Genomic DNA, 23,861 nt, shown 5'->3' on the forward strand with positions numbered 1-23,861 from the left:
CACACAGTCACGTACACGTAGCTTGTTTGGCTCGGTTGTCTTGTACTTTGTATCCAACACTGTTTGGGGATGTGAGTTTCCAGAGCCTTAAACCTGGCCAAGAAATACAGATTCTAAATTGATGTAATTAATAATTACAATGATAATAAAATATACTTGTGGCCCAAATACCTGGCCAAAAAGATGCTAATCACATCCAAAGAGAGAAAAATGTGCCTTGCCCAAGAAGAATTCTCACTAGATTTTCCTGGGAACACTGAATATCCTCTGGGTTTCGTGGTGTGTGTTTTGTTTTTCTTTTTAAAAGTGCACAGGAGCTTCCACTTCATCTGTTTTACTTGTCACTGTGTGGCTAAACCAATACTTTGTTTTTTCCACAGTCTGGAAGCATCTTTCTCTGGTATTGCACCAATCTCAAGGTAACTCAGACCAGCACAGCCGCAAGAACAGGGGAAGTCAGGGATGGCAAGGGGTGCAGAATGTTGTTCCCATCCATGCTACTGAAAAAAGCTACCACAGCAGGCTGAAAAAAATCAAGTCTTGCCCTCCCTCCCATGTTCTGTTGGCTTTAAGGCAGTAGGAGGCAAAAGGAGAAGCCAAGAGCGCTGTTTGCTGAAGGCATGTGGTTGCGTATGTTAGAACAGAAGTGGAGCTCTCCATTTATTTGTGTTGCAGTAGTGCCAGTCGTGGACCAGGACCCCATTGAGTCAGTCACCATACAAATGTGGAACAAAAGCAGTAATCCCTGTGCTTCAGTTAGCCAGTAAATCACCCTCCCTTAAGGGATGGGGATTTGCATATTTATGGTTGGGAAATAAGCATGCTTTAGTCCATTGGAGCCTCTCTTGTTAGGAGTGCGCAGGGGGTTGTGCAGATTGGAAGAAAAGAATCAGTGTTAATCAGTGACGATGTACTGCATCCAGCTCTTCCCTCCGACCAAGACAACTGCGTTTCAATTTAAGAATAATTATTAGACGCTCTGGGTTTTTTCCATTTTTCTCAGCCTCAAATAATTTTTGTGACAAGCCATAGCAGCATCCTGGCTTCCTCACAAATGAAAGTTAAGTAAAACATGCTCTAATTCCCCCAGCCAGAGGGAGGATCTGCGACAGCAACTTCTTCCATATGCTCATTTTCTATTTCCAACTTCTATGTCATAAATTACACCCTTTCAGAATTGCCCACTCCATACTGCCCAGCACTGATTTACTAGTTGTATTTCTACAGCAGAGGATTTGAATACAAAACTGAAGTCGGAGCGTTTGCACAAGAGGACAGCAGTTGCAAAAAAAAAGGATGTAAAATACCCCTGAAAAACACAGGCTTTGCCATTGTAGACACTGCAAACCCCAGCTCTGCACATCCAGGTTTATCCTGCCATGGTATTGAAAAATGTGTATTATGCTGTTGTATCCAGGGTTTCTTAGGCCGTGAGTCTTCCCAAAAGCACAACTCAAAGAGCACACAGCAACTCTACACTCACGTGCCATTGTGCCAGGCTTAGCACTTGGCACAGATGTGAATTTCTTGTTATTAGAGCAAGTTTACAAGCCCTCAGCAATTAGGAGGGAAAGGGACCGCCAGCAGACACAGAAATAGCTTATGTTTCTGGAAAAAAAAAGGTAGTCAGATCTCCACAGCCAGTGTGTGTCGTGGTAGGTCATGTAGCCACCGGGCACTGTGGTCCTCGTTCCTTGGGAAGGCCAGGGCTTTGTCCTGTATCAAAAACAGCATGGTCAGCAGGACAAGGGCAGTGATCCTTCCCCTGTACTCTGCATTCGTGAGGCCACACCTGGAGTATTGTGTTCAGTTCTGGGCCCCTTAGTTCAGGAAAGACATTGAAGTGCTGGAGCGGGTCCAGAGAAGAGCAACACGACTGGTGAAGGGACTTGAACATAAGACCTATGGGGAGAGGCTGAGAGAGCTGGGGTTGTTCAGTCTGGAGAAGAGGAGGCTTAGAGGTGACCTCATCACTCTCTATAACTACCTGAAGGGAAGTTATAGCCAGGTGGGGATTGGTCTCTTCTCCCAGGCAGTTAGCAATAGGACAAGGGGGCATGGGCTTAAACTCTGCCAGGGGAAATTTAGGCTGGAGATTAGAAAGAAATTCTTTACAGAGAGAGTGGTCAGGCATTGGAATGGCCTGCCCAGGGAGGTGGTGGACTCATCATCCCTGGAGGTTTTTAAACTGAGGTTGGACACGGCACTTAGTGCCATGATCTAGTAAATGGACTGGAGTTGGACCCAGGGTTGGACTTAATGATCTCTGAGGTCTTTTCCAACCCAGTCGATTCTGTGATTCTGTGAGACGGGCAGCACTGGTGAGAGGTTGTCTAAGAGTAAACAGCCAAATGCAGAGGCAGCTTTCTTCTGATCAGTTATTTGTTGCTACCATCTCCCCAATAGCCCCCTGTGCTTCTGCTCCACAAGTGTGGCCACGTGTGGTTCTTCCAAACATGTTTCATAGACTATCTAGCTGCTTCAGACCATTGGTTTGAATTTCCCTAGACAGACATTTAGATATTCAGGGAATGTTATTAATAGAAATAATAGTTCCTCCAACTTCAGGTACTCTCTGAGCTCATTTCAAATATAATGAAGTGCGTGGATTAGCTAAAATTTGATTAGACATATCCAGTGACAGTTAACAGACTCCTTTGGTCCCTGATGCCTTTTGTGGATCCCTGGATATCTTTTGCACTACTATTTACAGAGCCAAGGCCTCATGCAGGTATAGTTTGCTTACATTTATAGATAGGTTTTATAACAGTCTATTACTTGTCGTATAAACCCTTGTCTTGAACTAGGAGTGCTCTGCGATAGGCACTCTGCACAGGGAACAGGAATCATAGAATAGGAAGACAGCTCCTGCTCTGGTCCTTGCTTCCTGGTTTGCTTTAAGTTTGACTGTTTATCATATGAAATCAGTCCTGGAAATACCATGTATTTCCTTCTCCCACCTTACTGCATACCTAAAATATCTCTAGAAACCTCTCAAAACCCAAACCTCCTCTTAAGCATTGGCATTCTCAAATACTTTGTCTAGACTAGAAATATGTTTAAGCAGCAAAGTCTGAGTGCTGAACAGACAGCGCATTTACTCCATGATAAATTAACTGGAGCAAAGGCTAATCTTCAAGGCCAGTACAGTCTGCCTTTCTTCAACAGGCCGAGGAAATTAAAACAGGAACTGGGTTGATCAGTGTTTTCCACATGTGACACAGGATCTCCCAAAGGCCAGTCTGACCGTCTGTGGGCTCAGATATCCTTTCCCAGGGTCTCTGTTCTCAGTTAGTATGAAATAAGCCCAGGCAACTACACTCTCAACTTCAGATCCCCAAATCAATGCCTGTAGACAGCTGGGTTATACAAATACGAGTCTAATGCAGCCATTTAAGCACATACAAAACAATGACGACACAGAATCACAGAATGCTTGGGGTTGGAAGGGACCTCTGGAAATCATCCAGTCCAAGCCACCTGCTAAAGCAGGTTTACCAGAGCAGATCACACAGGAAGGTGTCCAGGTAGGTCTTGAATGTCTCCAGAGAAAGAGACTCCACAGCCTCTCTGGGCAGCCTGTTCCAGTGCTCTGGCACATCAAAGTAAAGAAGTTTCTCCTCACATTCAGATGGAACCTCCTGTGCTTCAGCCTGTGACCATTGATCCTCATCCTATTGTTGGGCATCACTGAAAAGAGTCTGGTCACATCCTCTTGACACCCACCCTTGAGATATTTATAAGCTCTGATAAGATCCCCTCTCAGTCTTCTCTTCTCCAGGCTGAACAGACCCAGCTCTCTCTGTCTCTCCTCGTAAGAAAGGTGCTTCAGGCTCCTGATCATCTTCATAGTCCACCACTGGACTCCCTCCAGTAATTCCTTGTCCTTCTTAAACTGGGGAGCCCATACTGGATGCAGTACTCCAGATTTGACCACAGCAGGGCAGAGTAGAGGGGCAGGAGAACCTCACCTGACCTGCTGGTCACACCCTTCTTAATGCACCTCAGGATACCATTGGCCTTCTGGGCCACAGGGGCACATTGCTGACTCATGGTCAACCTGTTGTCAACCAGAACTCTCAAGTCCTCCTCCAGTGCTGCTTTCCAGCAGGTCTGCCCCTAACCTGTACTGGTGCCTGGGGTTGTTCCTCCCCAGGTGCAGGACCCTATACTTGCCCTTGTTGAACTTCATCAGGTTCTTCTCCTGCCCAGTCCTCCAGCCTGTCCAGGTCTCACTGAATGGTAGCACAGCGTCCTGGTGCATCAGCCCTTCCTCCCAGTTTGGTATCATTGGCAAACTTGTTGAGGGTACATTCAGTCTCTTCATTCAGGTCATTGATAAACAGGTAGAACAGGACTGGACCTAACACTGACCCCTGGGGAACACCACTAACTACAGGCCTCCAGCCAGACTCCACACCATTAATCATAACCCTCTGAGCTCTGCCATCCAACCAGTTCATGATCCATCTCACTGTGCCTTCATCCAACCACACTTCTTGAGCTTGCCCATGAGGAGGTTGTGAGAGGTGGTGTCAAAAGCCTTGCTGAAGTCAGGGTAGAAAACATCCACTGCTCTTCCCTTGTCTACTCAGACAGTCATACCATCAGAGAAGGCTATCAGGTTGGTCAAATATGATTTCCCTTTGGTGAACCCGTGCTGACTACTCCTGATAACCTTCTCCTGATGACCTCTTCTCCGCTGCCTGAAAGACGGGCACTTTCCTATGCTCTTCCTACAAAACCAGAAAACACCTGAAAACAAACAAGACTGCAGCCTTTGGTTACTATGCAAACATTCAGGATGCAAGACTTCCCTCTAGTGGAAAAATCTGTGATCTGACCACTTCTCATCAACACCTGCAGTTGCGACATGAGAAAACAAATGCCAGAAACTGTAAGTGGCAAGTACATTCACGCATGAAAACATGATACTGCTTGAATATTTTGTGCCATGCTTAAAGCTTGACCTCTTCCTAGCTGAGGGATTCATTATGTGGGAAGTCTGGAGGTGTTAGAGCTGAAGAGACAGAAGAAACTGCTCCTTCCACCATAATAGCCAACTCTGGACTAAACTTATTTACATGGATAACATCAGGTGCAGTATTTTCCATTAGGGCCTGGGGTTTTGGAACAGGCTTATTCCCTATGACAAAAAGTTTGTCAGCCTTGGAGTGTGCCTCTGCACACTGGTGGGAACAAGAGAAGGAAAGAGGGGGTGCTCGTGTGAGGTGGCAGCAGCCAAGCAGTTATCTCAATGCCAATGGACTGATAAGAAAAGAGAAGCTACATCCTGGGATGTCACATTTGCAAGAGGAGGGAAGTTTAGACATGGAAGAGTGGAACAAGAATGACTATGACTGTCAAAGTGGATGAAATTATCTTTGAGGAGACAAATCAGGTTGAATTACACAGAAAAAAGTGATGAAGAAAACAAGAGTGGAAGAGATAGTATGATGGAAAGAGTGGAGCTAGGCCGGCTGATATATTTTGAACACTGAAACATGAAGCACTGACTCTATGACATGTAAACACTGTAAGCATTTATCTATTATAGCACATTTCTTACAGGGTGACTTAACAGGCCTGCTAAGTTTGATGCCTTTTCTAACTCCAGTTACTGAAGACACCCTAAATCTTTTCAGAATAAAGGAAAACACCTTTCCTTGACATCTGCTTTTCTCCTTTGTTACCCCTCCCATGCCCCCCACTGTTTGCAGTGGTGTACAGGATTGACAAGCACCTATTAGCCCAAGCAGTTCCCACCTGCAATGAGAGCCCTGAAGAAAATTCAGCATCTTATGCCTTCAGCAGCGCTGAAAGAAAACCAGAGCACACAGTGCGTGACAAAAGACTTGATTTTTACATTTTCAGAATTCAAGAGAGTTCCTACAATTCTTCGTCTAGAAAGCTAAACAGCTCATCTGCTTTCTCAAGGAATAAACTGCTAAGAACACATACCAGGTATTTTTTCGCTCAAGTCTGAGTTTCAAGCTAAACACATGCCAGAGGACTGGATTTGCAGCCTTACCTTCTTCTAAAGGCCTGAATTAAATCACTAGCCATGTGTCACCACTAGAAAAGCCAAAAGACCATCCTGCAACTTCAGGCCTTCACCTTATGCGGGCGGATAAACTCCTAAGGCACTGCTGAGCCAAAGCAATCCCACCATGGTCAACCACCTCTCCCTGCTTGAGACACCTTGGAGCAAAATAGTCCACAGCAAACAGAACATGGCGAACATGTAAAACAAAAACATCTTAACATGCTTCCCTGAGAAATATGGCATGTCTCAATGTTCTAAGTAGTGGTTTGTTGTGTGTTGGGTTTGTTTTAATTCTTCTGAACTGCTTATAGAGTTCACAGAACATTGCAACTGAATGGAAAAAACCTAATGAACATAATGGGCTGAAGTTTCAAGTCCATAAATACACAAAAATTCCAAACTAAAGGCAAGTGTGTACAAAATAATTTATTACAGCATAACATATGTTGGCAATATTTTACAGTGAGTTTCCTATTCAACATTTTTGAATCTAAACAGATGACACACAAAGGAGAATTTTAATTATAACAGTTTATTTGTCTTAATAAAATCCCCTCTTCATGAACTTATATTTGCCTTTGAGGGGCTAATTAATATTACTGAAATTATTTACATTGCAGTGAAATAAAACAAACCAAGAGTGAATGATTCCATTACAGTTTCCAGAAACTGGATTTTCTGTACAAGCCACAGTATAGTTATGTTTTGATAGCAGTTCTTATAGAATGTAAAGCTGTCATATGTAGCCATTTTGTCCAGCAATACTATGCTTTAAATAGGTATATTAGATTCAGACTTCCATTTTGATGTGTTGTATATTTAACAGTTAATGCACCAGAATACAAAGTAAGAAAAAGGTTCATTATGATTTGTAGTCAGCCTCTTTGTGCTCCCTTAAATCATTTTTTTTAATGTAAAACATACTCCTCCCATACTATTTACTTGGCAGCACCTAAAGCAATAGTATTCAGGCATGAGAAGTACTGGAGTATTGGCCATAAGTGGACAAATAAGACTTCTAATGGAGGTAATACAATGAACTCACCAGTGAATTGTGATGTAGAGGAGAACTGGATTCCCCGTTACTGTACCTCCTGCATTTGCCCAAAATTGGAGCAGCTTTTTCAACCTAAGTGTCAATAGGTGAACAAATGGAGAGAAACAAGAAGGAGGAGGAGGAAAGGGAAGAAAGAACGAAGGACAAACAACCGTCTCAAATTCATTATGTTTTCACAAGGAATTGCTTTAGGATACTCAAAAGAATGTTAAACTGACCATAAAATTAAGGAAACAATAGCTATGGAACACAACGTAGATAGAAGTTTCCAAAAAGCCTTAGTTTTTTTGTGTTTTTTTTTTTTTTCTCTACACAAACCTAATCTTGATATCCATCAACACTGGTTCCATGTAAGACACACACCTGACAAAATCATGCAAACCCCCCAATGCTCTTTCATTGTCACCGTGCTTCAAAAGAAACCAAACTGACCCAAGATAAAAATAAAAAACAAAACAAAAACCCCCCCAAAGAAGAAAACAACACATCCAGAAAAAACCTAAGGAACAGTAAAAGACAAAGAGGGCAATTCAAGCAGCACTTCAGTCTTAATCTGCTAAAAATGTTCAAATGATAATTTATTAACAAGATATGATCACATTTATCTGTATATGTAATGACACTTATGTGAAAGCAGTCTTTAACATTCATATTTTTTGTGAGGGAAGGCTGATGGATTATTAAAAGACTTAAAACTGTACAAGTATAAACATGAAAAATGCTGATTAAGGATAATGTTTACATAAATATTGGCAGTTTTTGTTGGGAGAAAAAAATAACTAATAACATACTCCATTTCATTTAACTATCCAAATATTTTGTTTTATACCTGTTAAAGATATTAAAATACAACCTGGAAGAGTAACCCTGATCTGTATCCAGCCAGCACGTAATGAAGAGTCAGATTTTCAAATACATGTGTGCCTGTAGGTACAGACGCACATGGGCTTGCACACGCTACTTCAAATTTCATTAGACAGCAAATCATGGTTAATGGCCGTGTGATTCACAGACGCGATGCTGCTATCGTCCTCGTTTGTGGCAGGCAGAAAGGCAGACGCAAAAGGAAACAGTTTATGACATGCGGCTTGATATTCTTCGCACTGAATATGGCAGCTTCCAAAACTGCCATCAAGCAGCGCCTCAAAAACCTTCGTTAGTGTCTGAAAAAACAAGAGTAACAGTTAATGGATGTGATTTAATAAATGGGATCTACAATAATTTTATTACTAAAAATATGTACTGTTAAACAATACTAATCCAAGCAAACAGGTTCTCTGTTATTACAGTATTCAAGTATCTTACAGTTACTTAGAGGAAAACTCGAAACCTTGTTCTTTCAAATAATATTAATTTATCACAATATATGAAGCATGTGCATTATCCTGTAGTTTATACATTATTTAAGACCCCACACATTTTTTGGCTTTAAATAGTTTATCTTTTACCTTCACATTTTTGTCTCTCATGTTTTTATCCAATCTAGTAGCAACAGTGATTGCTTTTTCTTGTCTTGATTTGTCCAGGAAATACATCATCTTTGCACCTTATCACAACAAAGAACACAACATTTAGATAATAGCGTTCCCAAATGCAATACTGCACATACAGACAGGTAGAATTTGAAAACTTAAACATCAGTGTGAACTAGGACTTCTTACCAGTTTTAATAAACAATATTTTCCTCCCTTACTTATAACTTAAAACAAAAGAAACTGAAGAAGCTATTTTCAATTTTGTTAGAAGCATAAGAATTGAATAACACAAAAGGCCTGTTTCTGCAAAAGTGAAATGCCTCACTTTACTGAAGACCTATCAGTCAATCCATCCTACAAATGCATAAGTGAGTAAGAGACATTTTCTCATAGATACTCATTTGAAAAGTACTGAGGATAAGTGAACAATACAGCTACTGAACAACTGTGGAATGGAGTCCAGAAGAAATTCAGACAGGTAGATGTCTGTATGGCAGAAAGTAAGGCCTGGAGTGGAGTGAAATAGCTTGGGCACAAGGAAAGTGCAATGCAAGTTTGGTACTTTGCCTGGACCAAGTGACACCAATGAAAAGACATTGCATTAATGTAAGTACACAGCTTCTTGGACCACAAACAATTTATCAAAACTGGTCTAAGCATCTCTGCAAAATACTGTGTTGTTCCTCATATCACAGCTGCCTTAATTTAAAATCTGATCTTACTGAAGATGTAGACATTTCACATTGTATCTTTTTCCCAAACATAAAGTTCAGACAAGTAATAAAAAGCCTAAGAAATAATTTACTGAAAAAGTTAAAAACCCACATGGAGTGTATTGTCTCCTCTTGTTCAACTCATTTCTCCAATTATTAAATTTGTTTTCCTTATTAAATTTCCCCAGTTCTTACTGCTTTTTGTATCCAGAAAATAAAGTCACAGACAATGTATTTGGGTTTGAGTCACTGTTGTCAAAAAACATATTAAACTTAGTTACATTTGTTTAAATTCAGGGAGGCTATGGTACAGAAATTGAAAATGGAAAAAAATTCAACTTATAATTTTTTTACTAGTAATCATTTTAAGCTAAGAAAACATTCATTTGTGCTCTCAGACTTAAACCTCAAGTCTTTCAGACCTTTTCAAACTTGATTTAAAGATGACAGTTTAAGAAGTGATAAATTGTACAGCAGACAAGCCAATCACTTCAAACCTGTTTCAGCATAAACACAAGACTGATACGTAGGTGAAGACCTAAAGCTACTAATGACATATCTACAGTTAGTTCACTCCTGATTTTACTTGAAAAATCCTAATCCCGCATTTGTTCCCACTGTCTGTGAATGGATACATGGTTGGACCACAGGGATCAATGGACCCTGAGGAGCACTGACTGGAGGTTTTAGACATTTCAGCCCCTCGTATCCACTGACTGTGAATAGACTCACCTTCTTCAAAAGGGCCCCTGACACCTCTCTAACATGGGTGCCAGCACTGACAAGTGATCTAGCTCAGGTTCTTCTCAAAGGCACTAAAGGTGTAGCCAGCAGGAAGCCAAATTTGGAACTACGACAGTCTCAGCCTGTACAACTAGTATGATAAAAGTGACTACAATATTTTCCATAATAATGGAGGACCAGAAAGTAGAACCTGGAAAACATATCCCATTAGATGCCCAACAATGACAGGAGTAGAAGAACACACCTGTAAGAATCAGGAGCACCTGCCTGCTGAGATACCTGTACTTGACCCCCCAAATCTGGAGCCTGCTCACAGGAAAGGGGTGCAAATATTTCTCTCAAGATGCTGCCCTGAAACAAGAATCTAAGCTTGGGGTAAATTACCCAACCTTCCTTTAAGAGAGACCAACAGTCCTCTGAAGCCAACTTTCTCCAGTGATTCTGGACAGATCCTGGGTAACTTCTACAAACCAGGTGAGCTTAATACTGTTCTAAGTACTTTAAGCACTTGACAAATCTACACTTATTTTTGCTTCCTAACTGATGAAGAGTTGTTCTGTGTCTTCTCCTCTACTAGCTCCTCAAGTGACAGCAATTTTTATTCCAAAACTTTCTGTACTCAGTAGACATGGCAAATTTCAATTGCAACTTGCTTTGACTTCACTCCAGCAGCTACTTGTAGCTCTTCTACCAATATAGTATAGAAGTGTTATATTCCAACATTTTCATTGCTGACTATGAAGCAGAAAAGCAAGAGTAGCATAAGTTTGTCCTGATATTTTTATTGATGCTATGTGACAAAACTATGATTAGGACCAGAGATATTCTATCTGATAAGAAAACAGAGAAAAGCACTGCTTCCAATATAAAGGAGCTTTTGGTTTATGCTTTCTAGTCACTTCAAAACCAAAAGATTCAACAGGAGGGATGATCGTGCTTTCACACTTGAATATCTGTGGTGGTTTGGATCACACTTTTTGGAGTTAAGAAACAGGCTCCTTACGCATCTAATAAAGGGAATGAAGTTGGGTTTTGTTTTGTTTGTTTTTAAATATTATAAAAGCAGGCAGAAGAAAAATGTAAACGTGAATTTCTAGCTTATTGGAATTTATGTATTAATTACAGACTACAGATAAATATTCTGGATTTAAATGATCTCATTTTCAAAAGCATTAAAAAGTTAAACAAACCTGAAAGCTGGTGCTGAATGGAGGTAGCATTGTGTTTGAGAAATTCTTCATTAAAACTTTCCAAGTTTTTATTAACAAAGATTTTCTGCATTTCTTGAGTCAGGACCTTGCTCACAATTTCTGGGAGGTTACTATGGTCAGATACTGGGAGGGGGAACAAGAAGGAGAGAAGCAAAAACAAAAGAGCCCATTTAAACAAGTGTAGACAACAGTGCAAAACCAAACGCATCACTGCTACAATTCCGATTTTTCAAAATTTGGGCACAGAAAGAAACAAGAATTTCAAATCAGTTCAACACAAGCTCTACCAATGCATTTACAGATGAAACATTCATTAAGGGTGCTCTAATTGTAAGCTTTCTGCTGCAAGTTCACAGCACACTTTGCTGCAATCAGAATCTTCCTCCCATATCTACCACTTATCTTAATACTTAAGTATTTCAAGGACCTTTGGAACACCTGCTCCTCTGTGAAATTTGGCCAAAATGAGTTATTGGTTCCACCTGGTGGATTAATGAGGGAAGGAATAGAATGTAATACATTCATGGTACCCTGCACAGCACAATCTGGATTTTACTGGGTTTTATACAGTAAACAAATTTAGTTTTCTTCATATTGCTTTGTGTTTCAAAAATGTAGTTATGCCCTTGTACAATATAACTTCCTGTACCTTTATACATACATACTTCCTGCACACATACCTGCTTTAGAGAATTTAATCAAGCACTCGTGTAGCCAGGGGTTATTACTGTCAATAGCAAAAGCTCTTTTGACAGACTGTAACATTAACAGAAACTTTCCTGTGGGAAGGAGAAAAAAAACCAAAAACATACCAAGATTAATACAGAACTTGCTCTTTATATCAACTACTGTTTTGTTTAGTACAAACATTAGAAACATCAATGCCTACACAGAATTAGAAAGGAGATTTATTTTTCCCATCAAATCGCTTAATAAAATAGAAACATCTGCTGAACTCTGACAACACTGCAGAGATGATGTTACTATCTGTTTGGCTTTGTTTTCCCCTACCATAATTAAAAATCACAATGCAAATATATTTCTACAGCATTTATTAGTACACACTACAACTTGCTTTGCTCTTGGGTTTGTTTGTTTTAAGGGTGGCTAAACAAAAATGCTATTTCCTCTACTGTAACTAGATATGATGCAAACGCCAGCTTCAGACAAGTAAATATCTATTCCAAACCATTTTAGGTTACACTCCCATAACACTGGTTGTAGTGAAGGGTTAAAATTTTGTAGAGCAAAAAGAAAATTATGCAGTACTTTACCTTTTCTAAAGTATATTTCAAATGCTAATAAATGTGTTTCTATGTCATCTCCAATAAGATTCTTAAGTGGTATAAGGAACTTAATGGCTTCTTCTAATGGATTTTCTACCTGTTTTAATAAAAACAGTGAAATTTAAAGCTTAAAATAAATGGCAAATAAACACCAAGGATAATTCCTGTTATACCAAGCATTTAAATAATCAGAGGCCAAAGGTAAACGTAGATAGCTTTCTGAATCACACTGAACTACAACATTTATTTGAACAGCAAGATTTAGAAGTGTTTATTCATGATTTCAGGTTGACAAAGACAACATCATCACTAACTATGGCACTGCTTATGTGACTTACTCAGTGTTGTAATCTAGCATTTAGGAAACAAATACAACTGCCTTAGACAATAAGCTTAAGCTTCTAAAGTTACTGTGACATAGCTCTTTGTGCTCAGAGAAATACTGTCTCATGCCTTCAAATGCTGTGAACTGCAACCACATTTCCATTAGTTTTTCTTTATTCACTATATGAAAACCAGAGTTCTTCAGGCACAAGCTGTCTTTTTGTTGATTATGAAAGATGGCCTAGTATTCAAAAAAACCCGCCACATTTAAAAAAGCAACAGTGCTATTAATATAGAACTTTGATTTAGTAGAGGAAAATCATTACTTTTCTTTAGTGTAAACAAAGAGACTGCAAGAAGTAATCTTCGTATGCAAGAACGATTTTATAAAAAACGTAGATTTTTTTAGAACCTGATAATAATCCATATTACAGGCTTTTTATGATAATCACATGAATTTAACGTGAAAAACCATGCTAACCCGTTCCAGTTTTTCAGGGACTAGCTCTTCCCTGGGTCCACTAGTTTCCTCCTCCTCTTCATCTCGCTTTTTCTTTTGATTCTTTTGTTGCCGCTCTCTTTCTGCATGTTTTCTTTCCTCTTCAAGTTTTGCTTTCTTCTGCGCTCTTCTTTGCTTGCTAAGCATTTTCTTCAATTCTTTGGCTGAGAGATTTTCTACACATTAAGGTAACAAACAGATGACTTACATTAAGAGAGTATTTCATTTAAAACCTTGTCTCTCTCAAGCACCACTCAGACATGCCACTAACACTCCTCCGCCATACCAAACTGGCATACTTTGTCAGAGATTTACATAAGTATCAGCACTGAACAGAATATCATCACTATATAATCCAACATTACCACTGCATTACTCTTTACAGCATAACACAACACTTGATCTTGCAGATCTTCTCTTCCATATTTGTTACAGAAACCTCAACTATCTGAAAGGTTAAATACATGAAATTGTTGCCTCTATGACAAGTTTTACCTTAGAAAATGGACAATGGTTTCCAAAGGTAATACTAAGCTCTCATATTGACTGTAGCTCACTTTCCTTCTGATGCTGGCTAGAAATATCCAGACAGAATTATCCTCTGTCTTAAAAAAATATTATCTTCCATTAAATGTCTGAACAAAATATAGCCATGACATCTGCATTGATGTTTTACAAGTGCCATGGAATAGCTAAATAAATGCAAACAGAAACTGATACTGTTTGAGGAGAGAAGAGGTAAAATATTCTGGTATGTATCAGCCGCCCCATTGTATGAATCTTCAGGCTGCTTGCTGTGTTCAGATTTTTAGACCGGACTAGCATTTTGATTAAACCAAGAGAGTTTAACAGTTGCATGAAAAGCAGAACACACTAAATACGGTTTCCTGTATGTTCACATAGAAGTGAGGAGCCACCAGCATTTCCATTCACCCCTCTGCTTCCTTCCCTGCTGTCCCACTGACATGACTAGTTTAACCAGAAAAATACTGTAGTTCCACTCCATTTACGGTGGTGTTCCATGGAGAACAGGATTTGTACTAATTATATGGCAAAGAACAGAACAACAGGCTACTGAGGCACTAATACATTGTTTTTGTGCCTATAGCACCACCACCTCTCTCTGCTGGGCTCAGCCAACATTCTGAGATGGGGAAGCAAGGAGAAGCAAATATTATTTTCATCCCATTTACAGAGTACTGTCTTCCCAGTGGGTAAGCCTACTGAATCCCAATGCGCAGTAGGCAAATGAACAAACATGATGACTTAGGACTCCTCCCCACCTTAGTTTCTTTTAAGATCCTGTCACACATTATATACCGAAACAAACTGCAATTTGAGAGAAAAGAGGAAAGTTGAACTGTGCCTTTTTTTATATGTACTTCATCATACGTAGGCAGATACAGAAAAACTTACTATTCACATCTGAATGTAACATAAGATTGTTTTGGCAATATCTGCTTTCCATTTAACACTAGTTTTAAATATCTTCCTGGACGTATTACTTTTGCTAATACACACATGTCCATGTATTCTTTGGTCCTGAAATTACATGGATAATAATAAAATGTAATGCAGAGTTAACTAGTGTTACTCTGTAATAAGTTAAATACACTAGATCAAAATTAAATTCTTACAGTTCAGACTGCTTTCCTACAAAATCCATTGTTTCATAATTCATCTGTTACTGATATTTGTCTTTTGTTTAAACGGATAAGTGGCTGAACTGAATTTGATTTTTCTTTGTATTCTGAAACACCACTACACCAAGCACTCCAACTACAGCCAGGTTCATTCATGTGCTAATTTTAAAATGTGAGGGGAACAGAGAGATTATGTCACAGCTTTCTTCCTATGATCTCTTTTCAGTTATCAAATCGTGACAGAAAAGCCTATGTATTTTACAACTCATTTATTCTACAGCATATAACTTCCTTAGTTTAATAAGCGTTTACGTGCATCATATACATATGAGCCTCCATTATGGTCTACATACCTGAATTTACTTCTTGTTCTTTGCTTTCATTGGTAAGAGGATTATCATGGAGCTTCAAGTAGATTTCAATTGCTGATCGAGCAGCCTTGAAGTAGAAGGCATGTTTCCTGAGCACATCTTCTAATCTCAAAAGGTCTACATAGGCACGAAGAGTCATCTTTCTCATGCAGTATGTGTGGAAGTCAAATTGATCATCCGTTATCTCAAAAAAATGCTTCAAGGAAGAAAAAAGACACGCAACTCTTATGCATTTCCCTTTCTCGGTCTATTCTTTCTTAGATAGAGGTGAATATTGTTACAACTGATATTATTTAAAGGCAATATTTAACAGGAATAGAAATATACTTATAATATTGACTAAGAGAACCTGTAAGTAGGGAAAAAACCCACCCAGAAAAATCTCATTTTGTTAACAGAAACTATAATGTGACTGTTTGAAGACTTGGGCATTCTAAAAGCTAACTGAAATGTGATTGTGATCTTATCTATTACAATAAACAAAGTATTAGCCTGTTCTTAAAAATCATTATACTAGAAACTTTATATACAAAGAAAATCATACTGATTACATCAGCAAATATTTTAATAAGTTTTTGAGAAATACTGGGAAATAAACTGAAGGTGTTTGCACCTACTTACCCTTTCTACTTCATGGCATTTTTTCAAGGCATCACCGTATTTCCCCAGCCTTTGATAAGCTGCAGCACATTCAGTCTGGAACCACATACACTGCATCTCATTTAGGTTCTCCATAGCAGAAGTTCCTTCCTGAAATAAATGTCATTATTGCTTTTTGCTATTATAATTTACCAGCTGCTTCTTTGACCTATGACTGTTTCCTGCTAATGGCCTGAAGCTAATCAATCCTTCAAAAGCTTTGAATATAACAGAAAATGGATGTAACTACCCAGCAACTGAGAATAATACTTGCGGTACTCTGTGCTTCACAAGATGAGAAGGAAGAAATTTAAATGATTTTTCTAAAGAGTTATCAGAACAAGATTAGCATCTCAAAATATTTTTTTGAAGATTAACTCATGCCTGTATACACAGTTTCACTTTTACAATTTGGGGCCAGAAAACAACACTATTTTAAAAAATCTCAAAGGTCAGCAAATATTTTTTGTCATTTTTCCCCCTGCCAGGTAAGTAGCATCTACTACTCTAAAAAATACACCAATATCTTTACTGCTTTATCATGTAGTATATTTAAGTTTCTTAGAACTTGTTAGTTGAAATAAATGAAATTAGATTTATACTTTATACTTGTAAAATAAAGAGTCCTAGGATTCATTCTTTATGGTTTCAATGTTCTACATTAGAATAAACAAGCATGTTCCACATACCATGAATGTTGGCCACCACGTTTTCAGAACGGTCTTTATACTAGAAAGAAAACCCAGTTCAACTCCTAATATTCAATTTTTTAGGATCAGATTTGTCCTGTCTGACCACACACATCTATGCTAGAGTTCTGTATTGCTTGCTCTAACATTTCAACAAGCATATAGGATGACTTTTACTAATCAAATTTTCAATTGTTCCTAGAGATACCTAGAAAGCTCAGATTCACTTTCAAATGTTTTCATACCTAAAATTAAGAAGAATTAGAAAGACTAACTCATTTACATGTTCCAGGAAATCCCACCAAGTAGTTGCCTTCATATTTAGTTACATAAATAATATAAATATCTGGTTTTGCAAATCTAAACTTTGCTCAATATCCAAAAAATAACATTTAAGTGCTCATCTCATGTTTTAAGGACAGCATTTGCTTTAACAAAATTTATTTCTTCACTAGCGTAAAGAAATGACATGTCCAAATCCAAATTAATTTGTTAATGCTAAATCATAATAAATATAGTGCATATTCCTGTGCAGTTAGCTCAGATGATATTACTGAGAAATCAGGTTTTGCAAACAAGGTTTCCATCAGAATTTCCAGAGAGGTACTTAGAAGCATGACAATAAAAAAATATAAATGGGTCTTACAAGAAAGACAGAGAGAGACTTTTCACCAGGTCCTGTAGTGATAGGACAAGTGGTAACAGCTTAAAACTGAAAGAGGGTAGGTCTAGATTGGATATCAGGAAGAAGTTCTTTACAGTGAGGATGGTGAGGCACTGGAACAGGCTGCCCAGAGAAGCTGTGGATGCCCCATTCCTGGACATGTTCAGGGCCAGGCTGGATGGGGCTTCAAGCAACCTGGTCTAGTGGAAGGTGCCCCTGCCCATGGCAGGGGGGTTGGATGTATGATCTTTAAAGGTCCCTTCCAAACCATTCTGCAATTCTATATAGTTACTTAGCACCAAGTCTAAGAGCATTATCTTAGAAATGGACATTAATAAATGATAATTGTGTCAAAACATATGCAAGCAAAAAATAAACTGCCAGAGACAATCTAAACCTCTCTTCATTACAGCAATATACTTACCCTAGTGAATTTAGAGCACATCTCCTCTGCATCCTTCACCATATTTGCTCGCAGCATGTACTTAGCACATTTAGAATTGATAAACCTGTCCGCAGTGTCCAAAGACTGTGCTTCATCCATCCATTTGGCAGCTTCCTTGAGGTTACCTACATGCTGTTAGGGAGAAATTAAATAGTTAACTTTCACTATATGCCTTCTGTTGACCAGTTCCTGAAATCTGTAGTTACTGGTATTTCTCCCTCAGAAATAACAAAAGACAGTGTTATTGTTCCCTTCCTCCTGCCACCAGATTTTATCAGAATGACAACTCATTGTAAGTTGTGACTTGCTTTGCAAAACCTAAACAAAAGGGCTTTCATTTTCTTCCAGACAGAGCAGTGTCCAAAGAGAAACCCACATGACAACCAATTCCCACAACCACCGACTGCAACACTAACCACACATTCACATCAGTTTGTTTTTTAGTAAGCTAGGTACTCTACATGTCCACATTCACTTTTTACCTTGTAAATTTTTGCTTTTAAATAGAATAGTTCTATTAATGTTGGAGTGCTTGCAATCGCAGAATTAATATAATCCAAGGCCAAAGAACACTGGCCAAGTTTGTCAAAGTGCTGTGCCAGGAAATACCGAACCCAAAGCAGCGTTGTTGGGGGCTCTTTCTCTCCATTTTCTGCAACAAAATGGAAAAAGGTACAGTAACGAGTAAAGCTGAAGACTGTGTTTCAAAAACAAACAAAACACAAAAACTTGACAAATTTATTTATTTGCTAGAAAGTAATACAACTATTTTCTCAAATTATCAGCACTTCAAGACTTCTTAACTGCCATAAACAATATTAGTAATTACAGTGCAATTAATATAAGACCATAGACACTTACCACATGTACTAAAAAGGTCACAGGTTTTCAAAGAGGCTTCATAACCAGTAACAAGTTCTTGGATTATAGAAACCTGCATATTAAAAAGATCAGCTTCAGTTATGCTTTACTCTTAAGTTTACACAGATTAACACACTGAAAAAATACTTAGACAAAAATTAGAGAAACTACACTAAAATAATTACTTAATTTGGAAAAAAAGGATGTTTCCTCATATACTTCACTTTTCACAAGCTACCTTTGATCACCCATTTTAACTGGTGATGTAACAGGGAAACTGGTGTAGTTTTTGGCAGCATATGGCAGAAAGTAATCAAGTACATACGATCAATGTACTTTTAAAGCTGTATTTTGGAATTTTTATTTATTTATACTATTAATTTTTAAGTCTCCAAACTGAGCCAACTGAAGAAATGTGCTTCGGAAAAGACTCTGCACGAACTTTCCATAAGAAAGAAGATATTGAAGAGACTTCCGTCGTTTTCTGGCAAGCTGATACGTACTAATAAAGATTTTTGTTGTTGTTAAAAAGGCACTGTTGCTCAGAATACAGGGTGCATCTTTTTACATAAAAATTTCTATACAGGTTGATTCTATGGTTAATACTTTCTGAAATCACACCTTGTCAACAACATTGTTGTTCATTCCAAGGTTGAAGACTCAAGATTTACCCATACAATTTTGAACTCACACAATGTAAGTTTGACATTTACAATACATACAAGTGGTAGTATAATATCTACAGATTTTATGACAATGAAGTGTTCCAACACCAGGTCCATGGCTTATAGGTGCCACATAGTATTTCTAAGCATTTTATGAAATGCTCAACCTGTTTTGCAGCTACATTCTAAACATGCCTGCCATATCCAGCAAGTGACCAGCCTCTTAAGAAAAAAAAACACAAGACTAAAGAAAGAAATGTTGTCTATATATATACTCCAAACACAAAAAGAACTTAAAACTTAAGATCTGTCTGTAAGCATAGCGGGAAGATTGCTACATTCACCAGTTAGGTAAAACCTAGAGATTTAAATGGTTAACAGTAAGATGATCCTACATTAGGAAAAAGTTCGTTGCAAGAGTCAAATTACTGTGGAGAGACAGCAAGACTTAAAGCAGGATTTGACAAAGCACACATCCACTTCAAGATACACTTTGGGAGAGGAGGGGAAGGGAATAAACCTTGTTCTAGAAGATCAAGTACACAACTTAAAGAATACTACTTCATTTAATCTAATTCAGCACAACAAGCAAGAAATGACAAATGTTTTATTTCAAAGAGAGCAGAGAAAATGACAGGCCCAAGTCATACACAGCCAGTGTAAATATCTCAAAAGTGTAATAAAATGTATAAACACACACGTTCTGGAAAGCTCTGGGCAAATCTCATAAGAAGCGGTTTCTGATACCAAAATCTCAAATGTAATAAAATGTTACTAGACTTCCAATAACTACAAAGTGATAAAGGAATGTAAAGAAGCCACATGTAAATGTCCAAAGGCAAACAAATGCATTAAACTGTTCTCTGACCTCAGACATTTATTTACTAAAAGAAACCTTCAACCTCAGAAAATCTTTGAAGATTCTCTTGTCTAAAACAACGTAAAAAGCAGAAGCAGGCATCTGCTTCAGGTAGCAGGCTTGCGGTGTATACATGCAGAGTACATGTTATTTCCTTGTTGGTTTCCACTGAAACTTCAATGTATTCCCAAAGTTACTCTTATTTGGCTGTAAGTAAACTCACTCTTTTGAGATCAGCCAGCTTTCCTTGACTGCAAGTGACCTCTGTGTGTAAAGGGAGAAAGAACACTTCATTTCTTTAATTAACACACCCCACCACCACCAAACCCTATGTGTAACCTTTTCCACTCCTGCACACTTGTAGTGTGGCTTCACAGCTGGACAGAGACCACACTGCCACCAAAAAGAATGGTGCCACCATCTCCTGGCCACACAGGCCCAGTCCCAGCTTTGGGTCAGCGCTAGTGGCTGTATCCTGGGTTACAAGTGATTTACTCCCTGCTCCACTCAGCGTACAGTTACTAGTTCCATCACGGGGGAGCTGGCAGTGGACAGCCCTGGGCCAGTGAAGCAATAAGAAAACATCTCTTCCTCAGAGGAGAGTCTTGAGTCAGCTCACAGTAACAGTGACATCAAACCCTTTGATCTTGAGGTGATGGAAAACACACACACACAAAAAAAACACACTAAGAGATGGTACAGTTTAAATTCTTACAAATTCAGAACTCTGGTGTGGTTCTGGCTTCTACAGTCCAAGAAGCAACACTGAAACTATCATTCTGAAAACTACGTTGAGCAATATATTTGGAAACAAGTACTCAGTGAAAGCAACATCTACAAAAATAATGCCAATCAGGTAGTTAGGTTATTGCAAACATTCTTGATGAAAATTGCAGTATATTTGTTTCTGATGACTACCCAGAATCTTTTTCCTTGCTTTTTATGCTTATGCTTCAGTCTCTTGCTAGTTATTTAGGAAAATAATTCCAGCTTCATGTGCTACTTCAGCGATCTGGAAATAGGAACCCTAATTTCTTTGTCCATATTAACTGCAAATTTAGTAGTAAAATCTGTCTCTTGAGTTTACCTGCCATCTATTATCTGTATTCTAGATTCACCACTGCCATCTCAAAGGCAATAATATTTTACTATTTCTAAACACTACAGAGCTCTTCATAAAGATCACTTTACAATTTCTAAAAATCAAGCCGAGGTGTGGGGAAATACCATGACACTGACCATGAGTTAATTTCAAGTGGTATTATTCCAGGAAAAAAGTTTCAGTTATTCCCTTGCCATGGATCTGAAAACACTTAAAGTATTAAAAAAGCATAACTGAAGTCATCAACAAACCTCAGGTTTTGTTATGATAAGAATGGAGCCAATTCCAGAACCGAGGCCACCACTTTCAGAAGCTTTTTAAATCATCAAAATTCAAACCTCAAGCCTTTTCACAGGTCACTACCTACAACTTCAGTTTCATCATGAAAGAACAACAAGCTTAGAAGCAGAAATCCACAAAGGGGCAAATGGGCTTTAGCATTCCATGTTAGCACAGAAAAGTGAGAGCTCATTTTTCCTCCTATACCTTGCAGAGATTAAAATTGCACATGATCAAACTCATACAGGTTCTTGTCAACTGTAATAATCTTGAAAGTTAAGAAAGCATCTTTCACATTCTCTACTACTTCAAGCAAAGTCTCCACAAAGGCCAGAACAGCCTCTTCCCCCCAGTCCTGTGCAGTTTACTACTTATGAAAAGGATGATTTCACAAGTGAACTCAGAGTATATGCCTTAAAATGAGTATTTGAGAAATACAAACTGAGACTGGAATAAATATAATGCATACATACTTTTTTTTCATATGTAAGTAATAGGAACACACTTCACTTGAACCTCAATTCTGAACTACTTTCTCCTGTGAGTGTTGGTTTTTCTTTATTTGATTATACTGAGAAATATTTTGTGTCCTCTTTTGTAAGGGACAGCCTAGGGGCAAGTTAATGTTTTCCAGGTAAAGGGCTGGCGGCTACAATTCTTTTATCATCACTTGTAGCTTTACAGTGGCACCTATGGGCCAGTCATTAAATGGAAATCTGTGCCGCACACTCTGCCATACACCAAGTGACTCCTGACACAAATTTTTCTTCAAATGGCAGAGGACTATCAAAGATAAGAACAATAATACAGGGATCCAAAATGGGATGTCAGGGCTGCAGTAATCTAAATCCCACTTTGATTTTTTTTTTGTCTATACTCCATGTAGGAAGTAAGTTGAACGGAATGACAAAGAACAAAAGAGAAAAGCAATACAGAAAGGTTTTTAAGAAACACACATAACAAAGGTGAGGTGAAATATGTAATGGAAGGTAAAATCAACAGCTCACCAGCACAGAGCAGGGATGCAAATTTTTCAAATAAAAGGCTGAAACTCTCTGGTTCATTACTATAGAAGTTAAATTACTAAACTGATTGTGTATTCTATTATTACAGAAGTTGGGTAAAATATTTTATAACAGACATTTGTTTCAATGACAGCCTTCAAAACACTAATACTGTACTTCCTTCAACAAAACTGCAAGAAACTGAATTATCAATACTAATAATATAGAAATATTGTAATGTACTATAAAGTGGTCAGACTTCAGCTGTGTCAATAGCCATTTTTTTTAAAGGATTCAGCTTTTTAATTTACCAGTCACAATCACTACATCTATTTTTTTGCAGTTGCTGCCATTATAAATCACTAAGAAATTATCAGCACTTCCAGTGCACAAACCGATTAAGAGCTACTGTCAGCAGTTTCAGAAGCAATTCATATGTTTAACATATGGCATGAAACTGAGCCCCTGCCTTTTGAATTCCTGCGAACACATTTAGTATTATCTGCACTGTTCTCAAAGGCAAACAACCAAAAGAAGTTCAAATACTGCAACTGAGATATCAAGTTTTGAGGTGCATCTATGAAGCTGCCCAAACAAGCTGAGTTTGTAATGCTACTTTTCCAGCAAAGCAGAAGAGGTGTTCACTAGATTTGGCAATAATCCTTATGTCTGTGTGAGAAACTGAAGAACAGTAATACTTTTCAAAATATATATAGCAAAAAGTTTACAAATGGTTTCTAGAACACCCAAAGGAAATTGCGGTTGTGCAACTTCAAAACAGTCCTCACCATCTAGAAAAGATGGGATACCTAGAGACTGAATGACAAACTAAGCCTTTCAACATCAGCCCTGGCAAAGCATTTTCCTTGCGCCAGAAGAAAACCACGTTGACATTAACTTAAAGTCCATGTGGCCAAATTATTAGGAGTATCTTTCACAACACAAAGAAGTACCCAGTACATACCCTGGTGCAATACTATACATGCCTCATGGAAAGTGGAGAAGCAACAATAAAACAGTCCATAAGAGCAATATGTCAATACTTAAAGTCTTCACTATGATGAGATATTATCTAAGAGATAAGAAGGCACTCACAGTGTGCGGAAGTGATATCAACAGACCCTGAAAAATATTTATGAACTCAGTACGAAGTTAATACAGAAAAAAAAAGGCAAGCAATTGCTGGCTCAAAGTTCTGGAGAAGGCTGAAAGCTGGGGAGCTGAACCCACAAAATAATGAAGAGGAATACTATACAACTTTGGTTCCTTGCTTTTCTTTTGATGC

General features: G+C 38.3%; 1 protein-coding gene across 4 annotated transcripts in view; it reads right to left on the reverse strand.

The window, feature by feature from the left end:
- Positions 1-6,454: 6,454 nt before the first annotated feature.
- NAA16 (N-alpha-acetyltransferase 16, NatA auxiliary subunit) overlaps positions 6,455-23,861 on the reverse strand; it is a 64,389-nt gene continuing 46,982 nt past the window's right edge. For 2 of the 4 annotated variants that reach the window (XM_071805864.1, XM_065847537.2), the window contains exons 10-20: positions 18,668-18,740; positions 18,289-18,458; positions 17,786-17,938; positions 15,991-16,119; positions 15,352-15,565; positions 13,338-13,531; positions 12,521-12,629; positions 11,927-12,025; positions 11,226-11,369; positions 8,552-8,649; positions 6,455-8,266 (exon numbers count right to left, since the gene is read on the reverse strand). In XM_071805864.1, the coding sequence (XP_071661965.1) occupies positions 8,066-8,266; positions 8,552-8,649; positions 11,226-11,369; positions 11,927-12,025; positions 12,521-12,629; positions 13,338-13,531; positions 15,352-15,565; positions 15,991-16,119; positions 17,786-17,938; positions 18,289-18,458; positions 18,668-18,740 (1,584 nt within the window). In that variant the 3' untranslated portion in view covers positions 6,455-8,065. Of the gene's footprint in view, positions 8,267-8,551; positions 8,650-11,225; positions 11,370-11,926; positions 12,026-12,520; positions 12,630-13,337; positions 13,532-13,577; positions 14,898-15,351; positions 15,566-15,990; positions 16,120-17,785; positions 17,939-18,288; positions 18,459-18,667; positions 18,741-23,861 lie in introns of those variants that run through there. The other 2 variants (XM_071805865.1, XR_011738158.1) reach the window with 2 other exon arrangements.

Source organism: Patagioenas fasciata, chromosome 1 (assembly GCF_037038585.1).
Source record: "Patagioenas fasciata isolate bPatFas1 chromosome 1, bPatFas1.hap1, whole genome shotgun sequence".
Classification (NCBI taxonomy): Eukaryota; Metazoa; Chordata; class Aves; order Columbiformes; family Columbidae; genus Patagioenas; species Patagioenas fasciata.